This window comes from Dromiciops gliroides, chromosome 3, assembly GCF_019393635.1.
Source record: "Dromiciops gliroides isolate mDroGli1 chromosome 3, mDroGli1.pri, whole genome shotgun sequence".
Classification (NCBI taxonomy): Eukaryota; Metazoa; Chordata; class Mammalia; order Microbiotheria; family Microbiotheriidae; genus Dromiciops; species Dromiciops gliroides.
Genome location: NC_057863.1, coordinates 408,720,581 through 408,740,544, shown reverse-complemented (window position 1 = coordinate 408,740,544; position 19,964 = coordinate 408,720,581). Strand labels below are relative to the sequence as shown.

General features: G+C 37.3%; 1 protein-coding gene across 2 annotated transcripts in view; it reads right to left on the bottom strand.

Annotated features, from left to right (window-relative positions):
* Positions 1-19,964, bottom strand: part of RFTN2 (raftlin family member 2) — an 85,511-nt gene that overhangs the window by 49,507 nt on the left and 16,040 nt on the right. For both annotated transcript variants that reach the window (XM_043998620.1, XM_043998619.1), the window contains exons 3-5: positions 19,645-19,756; positions 9,264-9,564; positions 1,884-2,087 (exon numbers count right to left, since the gene is read on the bottom strand). In XM_043998620.1, coding sequence (XP_043854555.1) covers positions 1,884-2,087; positions 9,264-9,564; positions 19,645-19,756 — 617 coding nt within the window. The remainder of the gene's footprint in view (positions 1-1,883; positions 2,088-9,263; positions 9,565-19,644; positions 19,757-19,964) is intronic.

Genomic DNA, 19,964 nt, shown 5'->3' with positions numbered 1-19,964 from the left:
ACTCTTGAGCTGTATGTGTAATTCTATGAAAGGTAAACAGTTGTCCAACTAAATGATCTATGAATAGAAATATTGCAGCTACATGCCCTAAAAGGCCCAAACAGAAAAGATTCTTTAATAGTCAGCAACCTCCTGTTTTGATTATGCTATTTGTGTATTTCAGAATCATACTAAAGGCTTCATACAAGCATCTTTGTTACTGAGTAATATGACTTACTGTGATGTGAACTTTTGTTAGTACTGACTCTTCCAAAATGTTTTAAAAGTTGCACTCATGTAAAATATTTCTAAATAAATCTTTGTAATGCAAGTTGAGTTTTTCTTATTTCATTTACTTTTTTAAAAATTTATCTCTTTATCACCGCTGAGATAATGCTCTTATTCTGGTTTTCTTTATTTCCAATTAGAGTAACAATAATTCATAACTGGGACCCTTCCTAACAATATCTTGTAAAATGCAGTGCAACTATTGTTATCTTCAACTTGTGATGAAAAAATTGAAACTCAGAGAGGATAAGTAATTCTTCTTAGGTCACACAGCTAGTAAATGTCAAAGTGGAGATCAAAATCATATGTCCTAAGTCCAAGTCCAATGCATTTGCTATTATACATCTCTACCCACATCTCTAATCTCCCTACTACTTCTGTCTCTTCTCATCCACCTGACCAACTTCTCCTGGTTTTCACATTTCCTCTAAAAAATTACTTAGGGTTTTTTGGGATTAATGAGAGATTAAGAGAAAGGAAGAAAAGCAATTTAAAAGGTCACACCTTAGAACTCTTTTCTTTATCATTACTTACTCATAAAATCCAATTTATAGAAAAGGTCTAACACCAATTATAATATGACATAACTTATCTCTAAACTGTGGATAATATTATACACTTGGACATTAACTACTACATATGGCGATACATGTATGATGACACACATTCATAAAGACAATCTGGCGTAGAGTAATTCCCTAGATTTGAAATATAGAGACAACTAGAGGAAAAAAAACAAGTTATTTCAAAAAGACTCCAAAGACAATTACCCATTATCTTAACATAAGAAAAATGGAGCTACTCTAAAAATTAAAAAGAAAGAAAGGAAAATTTTTAAAAGGAGGGAGCAAAATAAGCCTTACAATTAAAAATGCTCAGTTCAAAGCACTTAAAACCATGATAATGAGCAGCTAGGTGGCACAGTGGATAAAGCACCAGCCCTGGATTCAGGAGGACCTGAGTTCAAATCCGACCTCAGACTCTTGACAGTTACTAGCTGTGTGACCCTGGGGAAGTCACGTAACCCTCATTGCCCCCCCAAAACTACCAATCCTCCCCAAAACCCATGATAATGATAGAGTTTTATTTTGCCTAAATTATCTTCTAGATCAATCACTTTCCCTTTCCTAGCCATTACCCTTCATGAATTCTTGACTGAACTGTTGTGATGACTACTAACTGGAATTATTGTAAACTTTACCTGTGTGGCCATAATGGTGTGTTTATTTCAAAAAGGAATTATCAAATGGCAAGTATTTATTAGAAGTGCCTCTGTGTATAGTAGGTGTCCATTTTGCTGCCCATGGCAGGTGAAGGAATTACTGGATTAAATCTTCATACCTCTGTGCCATTGGCCATGCAATTCCCTTAGAAATTACATCTCCTCATATTGGTCATAGCACTCCATTCATTTAACATTTATTAAGTACTTGCTATGTACAAGGCATTGTGTTAAGTGATGGGACTACAAAGACCAAAAAACCAAAACCAAACCAAACCAAACCCCAAACCCTCAGTTCCTGCCCTCAAGCACTTAAGGCTGATCAAAACACAATTCTTGATACAGTCGCAAAATATTTTTATATCACATGATCACTTTCTGAAGTAAGTCTTACCTTTAGAAGTTTCCCAGGATACAAAAGAATCAATTAAGGACAATCCTTGTTTATAATAAAATGTAGTCAGCTCTAGCCAGTCAGCATCTAGTGTACTAATTACGGATCCTTTTCTTGTGACTTTCATTGATAGAATGCCTTCCTGATAGGTCCAGCATGTTGATTCATCATCAAAAACATTGAAGACTGTATATAATTTGTTGTCTGAAGATGAATATCCAGGAGATAGAGAAAAAAGAAAAATAAACAACTTCATCTTTTAGGGAAGTCTTTCAAAAGTAATTTAAATAGGGGCAGCTAGGTGGCACAGTGGATAGAGCACTGGCCCTGGAGTCAGGAGTACCTGAGTTCAAATCCGGCCTCAGACACTTAACACTTACTAGCTGTGTGACCCTGGGCGAGTCACTTAACCCCAATTGCCTCACTAAAACAAAAACAAAAACAAAAACAAAAACAAAAACAAAAAAACAAGAAAAAAAAAGTAATTTAAATAACAGCAAACTAGTTTGATAAATGGCAGCAAGGTGCACAGTGGATAGAGCTCTGGACCTGGAGTCAGAAAGACCAGAGTTCAAATTTCAGACATTTACTAGGTGTGTAACCTTGGGCAAATCAGTTAACCCCTGCCTGTATAAAACTAGAAAAGGAAATGGCAAACCACTCCAGTGTCTTTGCCAAGAAAACCCCATGAACAGTTGGTCCTCAGGGTCACAGAGTTGGGCATGACTGAAGAACAACTTTGATAAATGGCGTCTGAAAGTTTTCAGTAAAATCAACAACATCTTGGACTCACAATTGAAAGGAATAGAAAATATAGTAAATTGATTTTACAGTAGTGGGAAATGGATATTGATAGTGAGTCTGAGAACCAATATGGGATTAAATGAGGTAGGAGAACGGGAGATGACACTCTTTCTCCATACATGTCTTTTATCCTTGCACGCCTGGGTGGCTCTGGTTACATGAACTGGAGTAGGGAAAAAGGGAGAGGGAGATGCATCGTGAGATAAGCAGAGCCAGGAGATTGGTGTGTATGGTGACTGAACAATGTGCTGATGTGTAGATGATGGAGAACAAAGTTTAGGAGAGAGCCCTATGGATTTTTAGTTAGTAGAAGGATTTAGTTGGTAGAAGCTAAACTTTTTTTTTTTTTTTGGTGAGGCAATTGGGGTTAAGTGACTTGCCCAGAGGTCACAAAGCATCTGAGGCCAGATTTGAACTCAGGTCCTCCTGAATCCAGGGCTGGTACTCTATCCACTGTACCACCTAGCTGCCCTGAAGCTATACTTTTGATTTAAGGATCTTGAAGGTCAAATCATGCCTCCTTCATAAATAACGTCATACAGTATAGTTTTCTCACTGTGACTTAGAGATTTTATGATACAGGTATTGCCTTCAATTGCCACTACTAGCATTATAATAGGATTCCATGAAATTAGGTGGAAATAATATCAATTTACTATAGTCCTTGCTTTCTTATAAGGGTGTTTTCTTTCTTTTCTTTTCTTTTTAAAAATTTTTTTGCAGGGCAATGAGGGTTAAGTGACTTGCCCAGGGTCACACAGCTAGTAAGTGTCAAGTATCTGAGGCCTGATTTGAATTCAGGTCCTCCTGAATCCAGGGCCAATACTTTAGCCACTGCACCACCTGGCTGCCCTAAGGGTGTTTTCTTTAATGCTAAAAGAGGAATCAGGCCCCTAAACAATCAACAATATGTGTATATTCAGTATTATCCATTTTGGGGAAGACTGGCCATTCTTGATCACTGGAAGCAAAGCACAAAACCACCTGTAATGCAGATATGGCACTTGTTTAGATCCCATCGGCTTATTCATATCAAGTTTTCACGTGGAGGACACTGGGGAGCCGATGGTGTCTGTCCACACAGGATACGAGAGATACTGCTTCAAGGAGAATCATGATGACATGTAAGAGAAGTGCCTTGGATGGATGGATGTTTAGTAACTGGTTCAATATGGTTAAACCACATGGTGAAGGGGAGGTTTTTTGATTGGCTTTGGAGGAAATCAATAAAGCCTTGCAGTTTCCATGACTTCCTCTTTGCCTCTCTTTTGGTGCCTTTGCATATGGGGGAGCAAGGTGACTTCTTCACTCTTGCAGTACAGTGGCGAGACCATGCTGGAAGAAAAGATATGGGGCCTACCCTCTTCCTGTCCCCTATGGCCATAAAATGGGGCTTCTTTGGACTGTTTGTTCAATCTTTTCCTTTACAAGTACAGGGATTGGAATCTGATCTGAGCCAGGCAAGTGAATTATAGGAATATGGGAGTTATAATCCAGGCTGGGTGTTGTAGCCAGTCCAATATCAGAGGAATGAGACGAGATATTTGGGAGTGACAGGGACCCTAGCCCAGTTGAAGAAATTATTTGGAGTGATGTGACTTTTGGTTTAAACTTAGTGGAATCAAGAAACTGAGTTAAATTTTTAGCCCAATTCTCCCATTCCTCCACCCACTGAGATGGGGTGTGTGTGTGCGCATTATGTCCTGAGGAATTCAGGGAAATGTTTGTTTTTTGCCATGTCTTTGAATGTCTCTTTGTAAAAGCCAGTTGAGATTAAGTGGTTAAATGGAACTGGGATGCTAGTCATTGGCCTAAAATGGGAAGAACACAGATGGTTGAGTGTTGAGCCAATAGCAATTGAGAGGAGATTGCCCTTTAACCTCTCAGGGTACAGTACACTTGAAACCTGATGTAGCAACCTGGCTCAGAAAAGGGATCCAGAGCACACTACACATTCAAATCCTTTTAAATGGATATGAAGTCATGATTATACACTAGCTATTTCTTCATGTAGTATTTAGTGCCAGTTTCATGTTTAGTTAAGGATCACAGGATGCCAGTAAACCTCAAAAGGGTAAAAGTGATGTATCAAATGGGAGAGTTTGTCTAAGATTTTCACATACTGCTCATAAGTAAAATCTTAAGACACAAATGGCTTTTTCATAGGCTTATTTCCTTGATGCACATCTGCAGGCTATGTTTTAGAAGTTGGTAGATAGTGGCCAATGAAAAAATGACTAAATGGCAACAATTCTCTTATACTGACTGCAGTACACAATTTATTATAATAGAGTCATATTGAAGGTACTCTCTGAAAGAGTTTTACCACAACAACTTAGTCTACCCTTGGAGACTGCATTGAAAAAAGACTGGCTTTATACTATAGTTGGGGTCTGTGTGCAAAGGTATGCAAGATGTTTGCTGTCCATTACTAACATGGACAGCCTCCAAATTATGAATAGGTTGTGGTTCAAAGGATATTTTTAAGTCAGCTTGGAATTTGGAGCATATTTTCCCATAGGAACAATGCTATAAAGGTTAGGGTTCCAAGGCTTGTCCAAAAGACTGTAGTACTGAACTTGTAATATAACTAAAGAATATTAAAAGTAGTACTAAGAGCTCGATTTAAGAATTAAAGGACCATACACTGAAATTGGCAAGGGACCTTAGAAGTCTTCTAGTCTAGATCCCTCATTTTACAGATTTCAAGGCCCAGAGAGGTGAAGAGATTTATCTTTGATCCCATTTGTCATAAGTAGCTTGAGTTCCCAAATCCTGAGCCTCCCTGTGCTCTCAGAGGGGTAGAAGAGTGGTAAAGAATTGGAGAGTATGGCAACTGGACAGTATCAATGGAATTTAAGGCAAAAGGTTTCCAGCAGGAAAGAGGTAGTGAATGGGGTTGGTTATGCAGTTGCTCTACTGACTTCCACAGAAATGTTGCAAAAGAACTTCAAAGCAAAGGGAACACCACTAAGAGATGATGAGCCAGGCTGGAGCTGACATTGGTGTCAGGGAGGGGTGGTAGAAGCAGCAGTGCATACACCTGGGTTATTTTCGGGTTTGTTTTTATTTTTGTTTTTTCTTTTCAGGGCGATGAGGGTTAAATGACTTGCCCAGGGTCACATAGCTAGTAAATGTCACGTATCTGAGGCCGAATTTGAACTCAGGTCCTCCTGAATCCAGGGCTGGTGCTTTATCCACTGTGCCACCTAGCTGCCCCCCACATGGGTTATTTTCTAAGTCAAGTGTTCATAAAACAGGACCTCTCTGAATGCTGTGTTAAGTTGGAGAGCGGTGTCTATCTTTTCTTTATCAGTTTTTAACTCTAATAAATATCTACAGATAGTGATATCCTTTAGATATTTCCATTTGTGGATGACATTTTGCTGACTGTAGCAAACTCAGCATCTCCAAAATCAAATCCATGATCATTCAAAAAAGTTCTGCTTGGAAAAAAAAAAAAAGGAAAAAAGTTCTGTTTGCCTATGCACACAAGAAAAACCAAATGTATTAATGAAGAATGTCTACTGTCCAGTCTATATGCAATTGGATAGACAACTCATAGAGATGGTCCACGAGTAGCCAAATCTTGGATAGAAGCTGCAGATGGACAATGATTTATGCCCAGACCTGAAAAGACAATGGCCTGGGGGGCAGCTAGATGGCGCAGTAGTAAAGCACCGGCCCTGGATTCAGGAGTACCTGAGTTCAAATCCTGCCTCAGACACTTGACACTTATTAGCTGTGTGACCCTGGGCAAGTCACTTAACCCTCATTGCCCTGCAAAAAATAAAAAATTAAAAAAAAATAAAAAAATAAAAAGACAATGGCCTGGATTCCTATGGGAAATTGTACAGTGTTTTTCATGATGCCATGCTTCTCTTTGTAACCAAGTACTCTAACGATTGGAATAACGCCACCTGCTGGATACTAACTGTAGAAGAGTTCTGCCCATGAAGCGAAGGTCTTTGAGGGCAAGACCAGGCGTCTTTTCTTTGGTATCAGGAAGTGACGCGGACTAGTGGGAGGAGGAAGGAGGAGACGAAGGGGCTCTTTCCTGAGGACGCTGGCGGAGAAGGGAGCTAGAAATGTGCTCTCCCTTTAATAGATAGGAATCTAGGCCTTTCTCTCTTTACCAAATTCTTATTCTCCTTAATAAATGCTTAAAAGTCTAACTCTTGCTAAAGCTTGTAATTGATTGGCGACCACTCATTAGATATTTTAGACAGTTTAGCTAGAATTTTAGCCCTTAACAGTCCCATATTTTAAAGATGAGCGCTTTTCTGGTATGGCATTGAGTTATAGGATACCAGTCTCCAAAGACAAAGTCTTTGGGTTTAAGGGTCATGAAAGGAAATGGACATGCACATGCTGGGTATGAGGAAGCTGTAATCTATTACCAATGAAAAATTACACAAGTGAAATGGCTTAATGGATACAATAAGAAACATACATAACAGGAAAAGAAGGCAGGCTAGTCATGTAGCAAACATGACAGAAAACTTGGACGGCCTATGGATTCCAGAGATATCCAAATAATGCCAAGAGATTCAGGGGAAGGCTCCCAGCATGTTGAGTGGATCTCAACATGTGGAAGATTTATAAGATGACCGGGACAAGAGTTGCACAGGACTGAGGAGGTATGTATGGATCTATACTGTTAGAGGGAAACACCCACATTGATGAGGTCATAGATCCATTAAAGTAGAAAAGAACAGTTGTAGAAAGGTAGAGAGTGTTTCTGTTTCATACACAAAATGATTTATAGGCTTTCATCATGGGCTCTACTTGTGAAGCATTTAGCACAATACCTGACACATAGTAGGTGCTTAGTTATGCTTGCCCTTCCCTACTCCCTCCTCCCTGACCTCAATCCTTCTGCTGTGTATGGATCCCTGTCACATAGTCATCAAATAACTATTAAGTAATCATGGCTGAAATATACCATTACAGATATTCTACAATTTTACTGCAGTGCTGAAATTTCTTTAGTTTCAGCACAAAAAAATTTGGTAAATTTGGCAAGTTTCTAATCTTCCCCCAAATGACTTCAAGAAGATTGGGCCTCTGGGTGGTAATTATTCTGATTTATTTATTCCTTCTTTGGACTCTAATCTTCTTGCCTCCCTTCATTTCCCCCATTTCTCTAATTCATTTTCCTGTTCATTTTCACTAGGCACACATGCACAAGTCAAATGAATATAGATGGCAAATCTTTTTGGGAAATGGAAGGTAGAATTCCTGCTTACTTTGCAATTATTCTCCTTTTTGCCGCAGGAATGGCTAAAAAGACCAGGTGCATCAACTGTGTTAATTGATGCATGAATTTTGAAAACAATAATTTCATAATTTTTATGCTTTTACTATAATTTACTATAACCTACTATTTGTGCAACTGTCCTTTAAATGCAAATAGCTACAAGCAGATACTATAATTTTGCTTTAAAATAACAATTTTCTTCTTATTATTTCTACTTTCTTTGCCATATGAATTTAAAAAAATGCACTGCTGGGCAGCTAGGTGGAGCAGTGGATAGAGCACTGGCCCTGGATTCAGGAGTACCTGAGTTCAAATCTGGCCTCAGACACTTAACACTTACTAGCTGTGTGACCCTGGGCAAGTCACTTAACCCCAATTGCCTCACTAAAAAAAAAAGAAATGACTTCACAGGATTGAACATTAGTGACAAAACAAATTTCCTTAAAAATGGTAAAATTTCATTAGGCTTTTTGTTTGTATATGATATACAAGTTAAAGTTCAGTTAGTGAAATTTTGAAGAACAGTTGTTTCACATGGGTCACAGCTGCCCATTACAGGTATTTATAAATGGTGCTAATATGCAAATATCGTGATAAAGAGATTTAGTTTTATTGTAATGACTTTTTTTTTTAAGTGAGGCAATTGGGGTTAAGTGACTTGCCCAGGGTCACACAGCTAGTAAGTGTTAAGTGTCTGAGGCCGGATTTGAACTCAGGTATTCCTGACTCCAGGGCCGGTGCTCTATCCACTGTGCCATCTAGCTGCCCCCTGTAATGACTTTTTTTAAAAAGCTCAGAGGTTTATATTATGGCCTAGTGGAAGTCAGGAGGCCCCTTTCCCTTGGATCTCTGGCAAAACATTTTTAAAGCCTTAGTTTTCTCATATCATATGTAAAATGGAGAGGTTGGACTATGCGATTTTTAGGGTTCGTTTTAGTTCTGAATATTTTAAATTGTTCAGTGCTTTTGGAAGGGCAGTGATGGAATCAGCAGAGACCTGGGTTGGGCCTTGTCTCTTACATTTACTAGCTGGCTCACTAGAGATGAGCTATTTAATCACTCAGCCTCACTTTTTTCATCTGTAAAATGGGCATTATCACATTAGTAGCACTCATCTCTCAGAGTGGGGTGAGGACCCAATGACATTATGTAGGTGTAGTACTACACACATGTCAGTTCTTTAAAAAAAGCTTTCAGAATTCATTCTCTTACCTGTTTGCTTTCTCCCCCTTTCAAAAAGTCACACTTTTCTAAATTTAACTTAGGAATGCATCCTAGCTCTTTCTTTCTTTCTTTCTTTCTTTCTTTTTTTTTACCTTCTCCCTTTCTTGATTTAGAGGGAACAGGACTTCCTTCTCTTCCCATTTGCCATGATCCACTTTCATGGTGAATTTCTTCTTCAATTCCACTTTCAGAAGACTGCCCACTCAAAGTTCCTTCATTCCAAGTTTTACAGTTTTCATCTGAATTGTGTCTCTGGTGCCCTTGAATTCTGTATAGGGTTGATTCCGATTCTACATCTCCATCAGGGCTGGTGCCATTGCAAACTTTAGACTTAGTACAACGTTGTGTTATAAATCCAACAAATTTCATTCCTTTTTTAGCAGCTTCATTTATCTGCATTTTAAAATGAGATGCACAAAGTAAGATGAGTATACATGTGAACCTCAGTTTTCATTTGGCTTATGAATATATTAATGAAATTTTTACCTTGTTCATAGATCAGACTCCACTGATCTTTATTAGTTATTGAGTTTCTCTACCAAATAGCTTTCTCAGTTGCTAAATCTCTTGACCAAAGTACTTTTTAAGTACTTTCTAATCCCTTTGTAAGGGATTAACTTTATATCCTAATTAATATAACTCATGAGATGTGCTATGCCCTGATATATTCATCAGGTGAAATTGCCTCTTTGATTGAGCAGCAAAATCAAAAGCATAAGATACATGTGGAAAAAACATAGTTAAGTTTTGAAGGAGTAAAAAAAAAATAATCATTGGATGAAATGAGATAAAAAGAGTTGCATTGGGATTGGTTGAAAGAATTAGACACATCTTTGGATCTATGTACAGGGTGGGCTAAACGTCACAAAGGTTTTTCAATATTTAATAACTCCTTTATTTTTTTGTTTTTAATTTACAATATCATAGCATCACATTCAGCATATATAGGAAATTAATTTACATTATATGTGAAAACTGAATCTCGTAAATGGTAAAAAATAAAGAAAAATAATTTTCAAAAAGTTATTAAAACATCATGGCTTTTGGCCCATCCTGTATATCAGAGAAGATGATTCCAGCAATTGCTTCAAGAACTAAGCTTTGGGAGTGCTTTGAGTAGCCAGATTCTTGTGTCTATAACTAGAAGTCAGTAAAGGGAGGTGGGGAGAAAGTCCAGAGGAAAAACCATTCTCTCTTTTCTCTTTCTTCCTGTCTTTCTAATTATCCATATCATCTAAGAAACTGGACCTCTAACCACCAATGCATCCAGCTGGAGCTGAGAGAGTTCAAACTAGATAAACTGAGGAAAGGCAGCTTCAGAGAGCATGACCTCAGTAGGGTGGAGAGAGTTGCAGCTCCAGGATGCCAAACTCTCACTTGAATTACAGCAAAAGCCTCTTAATGGGCCTCCCTGATTCCAATTTCTCCCTTCTCCAATCCATCTTTCACACAGTTGCTAAAAATTATCATCCTAAAGCATAGGTCTGACAATATCACTTAAGAATTTTCAGTGGCTTCTTATCACCTGTAGGATAAAGTATGAAAATTCTTAATTTAGTATTTAAAGTCCTCATAATTTAGTTTCAGTTTATCCTTCCAGACTGATTTCACTTTACTCTCCTTTATACACTTTATGTTCCAGACAAATAAACCAATATGATACTTTTCAGTTTAGGTATTGTATCCTCTACCTTCATACCTTTTTTGGGGTGGAGGGTGGTGGGGAAATAAGGATTAAATGACTTGCCCAAGATCACACAGCTAGTGTCAAGTGTTTGAAGCGGCATTTGAACTCAGGTCCTCTTGAATCCAGGGTCAGTGCTTTATCCATTGTGCCACCTAGCTGCCCCCTCCATACCTTTTTACAAGTTGTCTTTCTTCCCTCATGCCTGAAATATACTTTCTCCTCATCTCCATTTTTGGGAATCATTAGTTTCCTTCAAGCTTTAGACTAGGTGCTATCTCCCAATGCAAACCTTCCATAATAAATGTTAGTGTACTCTTCTTCCTCAAATTATAGAGTATTTACTTGTTGTATTCCATTAGAATGTAAACTCCTTGGGGCAAGGGACCATTTGTTTTTGTCTTTGTATCCTCAGTGCTTAATAAATGTTTATTGAATTTTAATTCGCTTCTATTCCCAAGTAGCCAAAATGCTGCTGGAGAAAAATCATAAGACCATGTCCACTACAAAGCTATTCTATCTAACCTTAAGTAGACCCTCATGGCTAACATAGCAATCTTTTTATTCATTCCTTATTATACATTCCCCATAACAGGTGTTGCAAACCTTCTCTTCTTTCCGCATGCCTTCAACTTGATTCACCCATTCCCTTCTCATTTTCAGCAGATGATCTTGATTCCTATTTTAATGAAGAGATTAAAGTCATCTGATTTGAACTTCTTCAACTCTTCTAAATTCTCTAAAAAGGATTATCCAGATCCATCAATCATTCTCCTTCTCTCGCCCATTTTACTGGTTCCTGTCTACATGCTACAAATATGCTCAGGGCTTCTCTAATCTAAAAAAACAGGTCACCCCATTCTTTACTTGACCCTACTACTCCCAGAAGCAATTAGATTCTATTTCCTTAACACCCACCTCCTCTTTAACCCCTTATCATTTGTCATTTCCCTCCACCATTTCACTGAGGCTGCTCTCTTCAAGGCCATTAGTGACCTCCTTTACCACCAAGTCTGTCCTTTTTGGGGTCCCTTTTGGCTCTCACAACGTTGCATTCTCATGATTCTTCTCTCAACTTTCTGGTTGATACTACCCTGTCTCATGCGATGACACTAAATTCTTGAATGTGTACCTAAAGGTTCTGTTTTTACCTGCTCCTTTTCACTTTCTAAACTATGCATTTTGTTACTTTCACTTATTTCCATGGATTCAATTATTTTCTCACAGAAGATCATTAGTTTTTAATCTTTCCTAGATTCCCCTCATAGGATAGCTAGGTGGTACAGTGGATAGAGAGCCCAGCCTGGAGTCAGGAAAATGAGTCTTCCTGAGTTTAAATCTGGTCTCAGATACTTACTAGCTGTGTGACCCTGAGCAAGTCACTTAACCCCTTTTACCTCAGTTTCCTCATCTGTAAAATGAGCTGGAGAAGGAAATGACAAATCTTTGCCAAGAAAATCCCAAATGGGATCACAAAGAGTCAGACACAATTGAAATGAATGAATAAAAACATTTCTCCACAGAGATTTAATCTTGTATATCTAACTGCCTGTTAGCACCATCTGAAAATTCCATTGGCATCTCAAACTCAACATGTCTAGAACTGATTATCTCCCCACCCTTCTCCCTTTTCCGTTGATGGGTGCTGCCACCTTGCCAGTCATCTAAGCTTAAAACCTCAGTTACCTTTGACTTTTTCTTCTCTCACATCCCAAGATTCAATTAATTGCCATATATTAGTAAGTCTACCTCTGAAATAATTTTCCTTTTCATTGACTTCCATTGCAATAGCCCCAGTTCAGGTCTTCATTTCTTCTTACCTAGACTACTGTAATAGCATCAAACTAGTCCTTCTCCTAGCAATCTCTTTCCTCTTCAATCTATCTTTCTCATTGCTGTCTGAATAATCTTCCTTATCTTCAATCAATCAGCAATCATTTATTAAGTACCTACAAAGACAAAATTTGAACAGTCTCTACCTTCAAGAGTTTACATCATTTGAAGGGAGATAAGACGTACATAAAAAGATATAGATAATGATAATAATAGTAGCAATGATGATGGTGGTGGTGGTGATGACGAAGATTATAATAGGTAACATTTATATAGTACTACAATATGCTAGGCACTGTGCAAATATATCATTTGATCCTTACAACAACCTTGACAGGAAGCTGACATTATCATTCTCATTTTACAGTTGAGGAAATGGAGGCAGATAATAAATACAAAAATAAATGCAAGGCAGTATTCAGAAGGAAGGCACTAACATTTGTGGGGAGAGAGTTGGGAATCAGGAAGTTGAAGTGATTTATAGGTTATACAGGTTATACAGGTAGCAAGTGGCAGATGGTGTCACTTATCTACTCAAAACCCTTCCGTGATTCTTCAATAACTATTGAATCAAGTAGATATTTCTTATCCTACAGTCTGGCTCCAACCTACCTTTCCAGCCTTATTTCATACTATTCCTTTTCACATACTTTATGTTCCAGGAATATGGGACTACTAGACTATTTCTGCTCTTTCTTCTTGTACTGTCTACCCTTGTCACCATGCTTTTCTTCATATAGTCCCCCATCCCTAGAATGGATTCCCCTCCCCCGCATCACCACCAATATTTGCTAAAGTCTCTCCCTTCCTTAAAACATTCCCTAGAGTAAAAAATTTTCAAATTTTCCCTACCCACTTTTCACTAGGTGAAAAGTGACTTCTCTCCATTTTAGTAAGTATCCAAAGCTGGATTTAAATTTAGGTCTTGACTCCAAATCCAGTGCCCTGTCTACTATCCCAAGCAGTCTCTTCTCCAGGCTAAATATCCCTAGTTCTTTCAACTGATCTCCATGTGATAAAATCTTGAGGCCCTTCACCATCTAGTTGCCCTCTGCCCAATTTCCATATTATCAATGTTCTTCATAAAATGTGATATCTAGACCTGAACACAATACTCCAGCTATGGCCTGCACAGGGCAGAGTAAAGTGTGTCTATTACACTTTTAGAAATGAAGGGGAGGGGCAGCTAGGTGGTGCAGTGGATAGAGCACCGGCCCTGGAGTCAGGAGGACCTGAGTTCAAATCCAGCCTCAGACACTTAACACTTACTAGCTGTGTGACCCTGGGCAAGTCACTTAACCCCAATTGCCTCACTTTAAAAAAAAAAAAGAAAGAAATGAAGGGGAAGGGGAAGGGGAAAGGGGGGATAGGATAAAAGCCAAAGGGGGGAGAATAGAGAAGGCAAAGTTGGAGAGGGCTAGGGAAGAGAGGAGAAAATAGAGAAAAGAAAGAGATGGATTAAATGGGATGGACAAAGAGTTATGGTTGATGTAACATCATTTTCTTACAGAGAATGAAAAAATAGGACAATTCATGAAACTTTTTCTCCCCTAATAACAGAAACATAAATAAAATAGGGGAAAGGACAGAAGATAAGGGTTAAGGTTAGAGAAACATCATGTTGTAAGTGGGGAGAATTCAATTTGTGTTTATTCTCTATATGTGAAGTTCATAGCTTTGAGAGACAAAATACAAAAAGGTTAGTCAGTTTCACTTTAGGTATTAAATAAAGAAACAGTGCTAATTCCTTTTCAGTTTTTAAAATAAAGGACATTGATATTATTCTATATTTTTTCATTTAAGAATTCTGGATAATTATCTTTTCCTCACTTTCAAAATTAAGTTGGCATAAATGTAAAGTTAAATCCTACAATGTAGTTTTCACAAGATGTCAAATGGCTCATGTCCATTACTCTTAGGCATGCACACAGAACATTTCAAATATATTATGTACTTCATTTCCTGAAATGTCTTTCTTTCTGGGATAGTTACATTACTACAAATGCTGAAATAACAATAATTTCCTGTTTCGATATGTCTTCAACCATGTTCAGGAAGTTAGAGACAAAATAGGTCTCTGAGTTTGTTCCACTAGAAATATATGAGGAATTCAATTAAAAAAAATTCAATTAAAATAAATTTTCATTTAAATGGCCTTTTTTCCTAATATTAAAACATTTTGCAAAACATGACACGAGTTACTCATCATGAGTTTCTTACTTATCATGATTAATCTTATGGTTTTCATGTACCAATCTAACGCATTTCCCAAATATTTATAAACAAGTCCATTTCCACAGCAGAAACATATACATATGTGCTGATAGCTATCATCTTTATTCATGATTAGCTACCACTGGTTACATGTATATGTATGTGGGCATGTGTGTATATATATATATATATATATATATATATATATATATATATATATATTTTACTTATCCTCATCTAAGTCAAGATAACAACAGAAACACGGACAAAGTTACAGGAAAATCTCACACTTTCTCACCTAGAAAACAAAAACCTCAGGAATTTTTGTAAAATACAAGCTAACACATTAAAAATTGTGATGAAAAGCATTTATTAAACACACCAATGGAATAGTATTAGAACACGTTAGATGCTTCCCATGAAATCTAGCAGCTTATGACATAAAAAATACACACAGTGAACAAAAAATATTTTGTTGGACCTGGGATTTCATCAATGTGGGCACTCTCTTTAATGGTACAGATTACAATCCCTTCATTCCTTCTCATCATGTGTGATTTTCGTTCTTATTCTCCTATAAATCCTTCACCAATTGTCATGGGAACATTCCTTTAGATCTCTAGAGATGAAAGACATACTAGGAGCCCATAATCTGTTTATCAGTTATCTTCTGCTCCAACTATATGATTGGCCCACCTCTTTTTCCAGTTATAAAACTTCCTGATGGCACCCCTTTATGCTGCCACTCCTATGGTTTCTTCATTGATAATATGTGGCATGCTATTTACATTCACCATGTCCTTTTCCATTGCTCTTTGGGTAAGATGAAACTTAAGTTCTTTGGAGTTTGTGGCATTCCATAACCCACAGACATAAAGCATCACAGAAGAATATTAATGTTAATAAGATGGAGACTTTGTTTCAGGAAGAAGCCTTGGGGGTGTCATGATAAGAACTGCACAATTTCCCAAAGGCAATCCAACTCTTTCTAGACCCAACTCGTTATCTATCCACAGTGTCTGTCCAACATACACATATATCTATGTCTGGCTGTCTTTCTAGATTATATATATCATATAGAAATAGGTATCTACAGAGCCTATATACATATATGTACATGTACACATGTATACATATATGGCTCTGCAGTCAACATAATGTCATATGCAAAGATATGGGGAATCTTTCTTCCATGTGGTCTCTGCACAGTACATAATCTATGACAGTGGCAAATACCTTTGGCAAGCTTATACATTTCTGTTTTATACTTCGATTGATATTAATCTTAGAGTTGTTGAACAAAGTTCTTTCTGTTGTTTTGTTATCCAAAGACCATTGTATGATTTTGACATATACATGGGGAATTTGCTGTTTAAGAGCATTTTGCTCCATCAAATCAACTGTTTTTTAATAGTCAACAATATGTGCAGTAGGTTCTTATATTCTTCATGCTTTAGGCCAATTATAGGACTATAAAGATGTAGGCTGCTGTAGAAAATTGCTTGCATATTTTTATCAAGTATACTCCTGGCAAGTATGCAGATATTTCCTATAAATATTTTGTAGACATTAGTAGTTTTTACAGTTTTTTCGATTACCTTTTTTGGGACAATAATAAAGTCTGTGATTCACTCCTTCACTCCACCCCCCCCCCCAATCATTTGGCACTTTACTTTCTCTTTAATATCTTGAGGATTCATTCCTCAAAACCTTCGATGTTTCATCTTTAGTAAAATGTCTTTTGTGTATACTTTGGTCTAGTTTAGCTGCTCTTCCCATTTTTGTTCTCTTTATTACTCTTTCTACTTCTTGATTCAGCATATTTGGGATTGAGATGTTAAAATCTAAATGAGGTAGCTCCACTTTTAGTGATGGGGAAAAGTTGTTTACAGAAATCTTTACAGCTCATTTTTCTTTGGTTTTGCCTCTCCTCTCCTTTCTCCTTTATTCCTTATTTTCTCCTTCCATTTTAATCTTAAATGACCTTGAGATGATCTGGCATAGGTGGATCTCACCAAATTTTCTGTAAATTAATTTTTTCCTCTATTGCTTTTTGTTGTTTTATGAATTATTACTTTTCATAATCTTCTACTTTCTCCATTAATTTTACAAATGATTTTATGTTCTTAAATAATTTGATCTTCCCCTTTTCTGTCACATCTCTGTTCCTAGCAAAGAGATGAAGTGTTTGCTGGCTGAAGGGATTTCTATCATCTTCTGTTTTCCCTGTTACAGCATTTGATTGATGTCAGTTGACCATACTTAATGTTAGTTTTTGTCAATGTTTGTTGTATGAACACCTTGTTTAAATAGTCAAATGGGTGGTCTCAATTGTGTGCCATATCCTCTTCTCATTTTTATACGTTTTTCAAATCTTCATCTAATTTTGGCATTGATTTTGATCTTTGTTCTAACAAGGCAGTAGACTGACTGAGCATAGACAGATAGTATGGAAATGCCTTCCAGAAAATGAACTAGTCATTTCCTATCTGTTAAAATATCATCAACTTTATTTTTGGTCCTACTATTCAGTGTATTCCAGGTTGAGTGCTCACCTAATCTCTTTTTGAAGAAAATATCCATTATATAGAATATAGGGTTTGGGGTTAGTTTATAATCCTTAGTCTCTCTAAATTTTTACTCCTGGACACGTTTTCCAACAAATTGTTCACTATTCTCCTCTATGTTCACTTTTGCATTATTCAAGTTTATGCATATTAAAGTCTATGTTGATTTTATTTAATGGGTCTTATCAAATTGTTTGTAAAATTCCTCTACCTCTTGTGCAAGAGATTTTAGTACACAATCTGCAATTATCTTGAAATGACCTTTTTGTAAGTGCTTATCAGGACCAGTGAAAAAATAAGATGAGCAAGTAAACTCGGAAATAATGTTTCTTGCTTTATTTGGATGCATGATAAAACCAATTTTGCCTAGACATATTTTCTTCTCTAAGGAGAACTTGTGAGCCATTCTTCCATTTTGCCACAATTTCCATTTTCTTCTGATTTTTCTTCTTAAAATAGTATGTTTACTCACTGGACACTGAGCAAGGATCTTACATTTAGAGTACCAACAGTTAAACTATTTGTAGATAATTTGAAAACCATATGATTCTTAGTATCTTCTATCCCTTCTGGCTTTTTTGCTTCTATTACTGTTTAATGAGGAGACTGGCCAATGAAGGCCTACTCCTTAGAGCATGAAAGTATTTGCTTTTCCTGGTGGGTTAGACGGAAGAATACAATATTCCTTGCTTTGTTTCAATCCAACATGCAAAGGCCTGATGAGTCTATTTCTGGTTATGAGTGACCGAGGGACTAGTATTGTGGTGATGAAGAGTCTTCTAATTAAAAAGAGTCTTCTAATTAACTAAGGATGCATATAAAAGGTTCAAGCAGATGGTCTCTCACTTTCTTCCTTGATGGCTTTTGAGTATGGATTGCCCCATTTCCCACTCTACCATGATGTGCCCAGATTTCTTTTGTTTCTTTGTGGTTACTCTTTCTTTCTTTCTTTTTTTTTTTTACAGGGCAATGGGGGTTAAATGACTTGCCCAGGGTCACACAGCTAGTAAGTGTCAAGTGTCTGAGGCCGGATTTGAACTCAGGTACTCATGAATCCAGGGCCAGTGCTTTATCCATTGTGGTTACTCTTTATTAATGATAGATGAACAAATATATGGAGATAGACATGACCAGGTTGTAACCTTGTGGGCACTGACAGGTGACAATATGAGTTGGTAGCAGTGATAACTGGGTTCAGCAGTACCTTAGTTCGGTAAGGCCCCAGTCCTAAGGAATGATCTGCTTGACCCAGCCCAGTAGTGTACTGTCCTGTTAGCCAAAACATGAAATCTGGTAAGAAGAAAACCTGATGGGGCTTCCACAAAGTAAAACAAAGGAGATACACTCAGTCTTAAGATGTGTGCCTGACTACCTTTCTCTCTACTTTAAGCTTGAGTCCACTCTTACCTGAGTCTGACTGTGGGCAAAAAGTTGAGTACACATCCAATTTGGGGGATATTCGTATAACTTCTGTCCTTGCTATACCTTGAGATGGATAGAGCCACACTGGATGGGGCCTTGTGATACAGTATAAGAAACTGCAAACCATCAGAATTACCCTTAGAATGAGTGTAGGATTATTAGTTAGCTGCCATTTGGGGAAAGTGAGCTAGAGGAGGTGTTGCAACTGTGAAAGTGAAAAAAAGCCACACAGGACTGAAGTTCATTTTCTATTTGTCTTTGTTTCATGGTTTGCCATTGCCAAAGGTCCTATGACTAGCCCACTCCTGATGAGTCTCTGTATTAAGTTAAGTCAGTCTTCAGAAAGTAGTCAGAGTCAGTTGCTGGGACCATGCTTGAAGCCTTTCCAGCATGGTAGAACTTCCAAGTTTGGACTCTAGTCTCATGGTATTCTAGGACCCAGGACACAACAAGGCATGATGAGGAAATGGAGTAGGACTTAATGTATGATACAGATGTCCATTACAGGCTAAATATCATTACATTAAACTCCTAGGACAATTCAGGTTTAAAATTTTTTTAAATTAAAATTCTGTTGTTTTGAATAATGTTTAAAATGAGTGAACAACTAGCTAGGGTTTGGAAATCTTTTTGTTGTTGTTATTCAGAGATATTGTCATTATGCAAGTCAATCTTTTTTTTAAGTTAAAAAAATCACAATAGAAATAGAAAAAACCACAACACAATAGAAATGGCCAAGATAAACAGCAGTACCTTTTCTATCAACCCTTTTGCTCCTTCATTTGTTAGAGTTTCATACGTCAAGGGACATTCCTCAATGATGAGCCTGGGTCGGCCTTGTCCTTTGGGTGTTGTCTGTGTCTGGCTGTGACAGAGAGAAGATCTTGGGTCAGAGCTCTATTTCTCACTTTCACCTAACGTTTGTCTGTCAAAATGCATATATTTGTAGATGAATGCTCACTTTCCTGGGTATTATCTGTAGGCCAATCTATAGATAAAACCCTTGCAACAATTTTTCCATAATTTTCCATAAGATTTGATGGCTTTGCATTGTTATTGTAAACCTCTTGAAG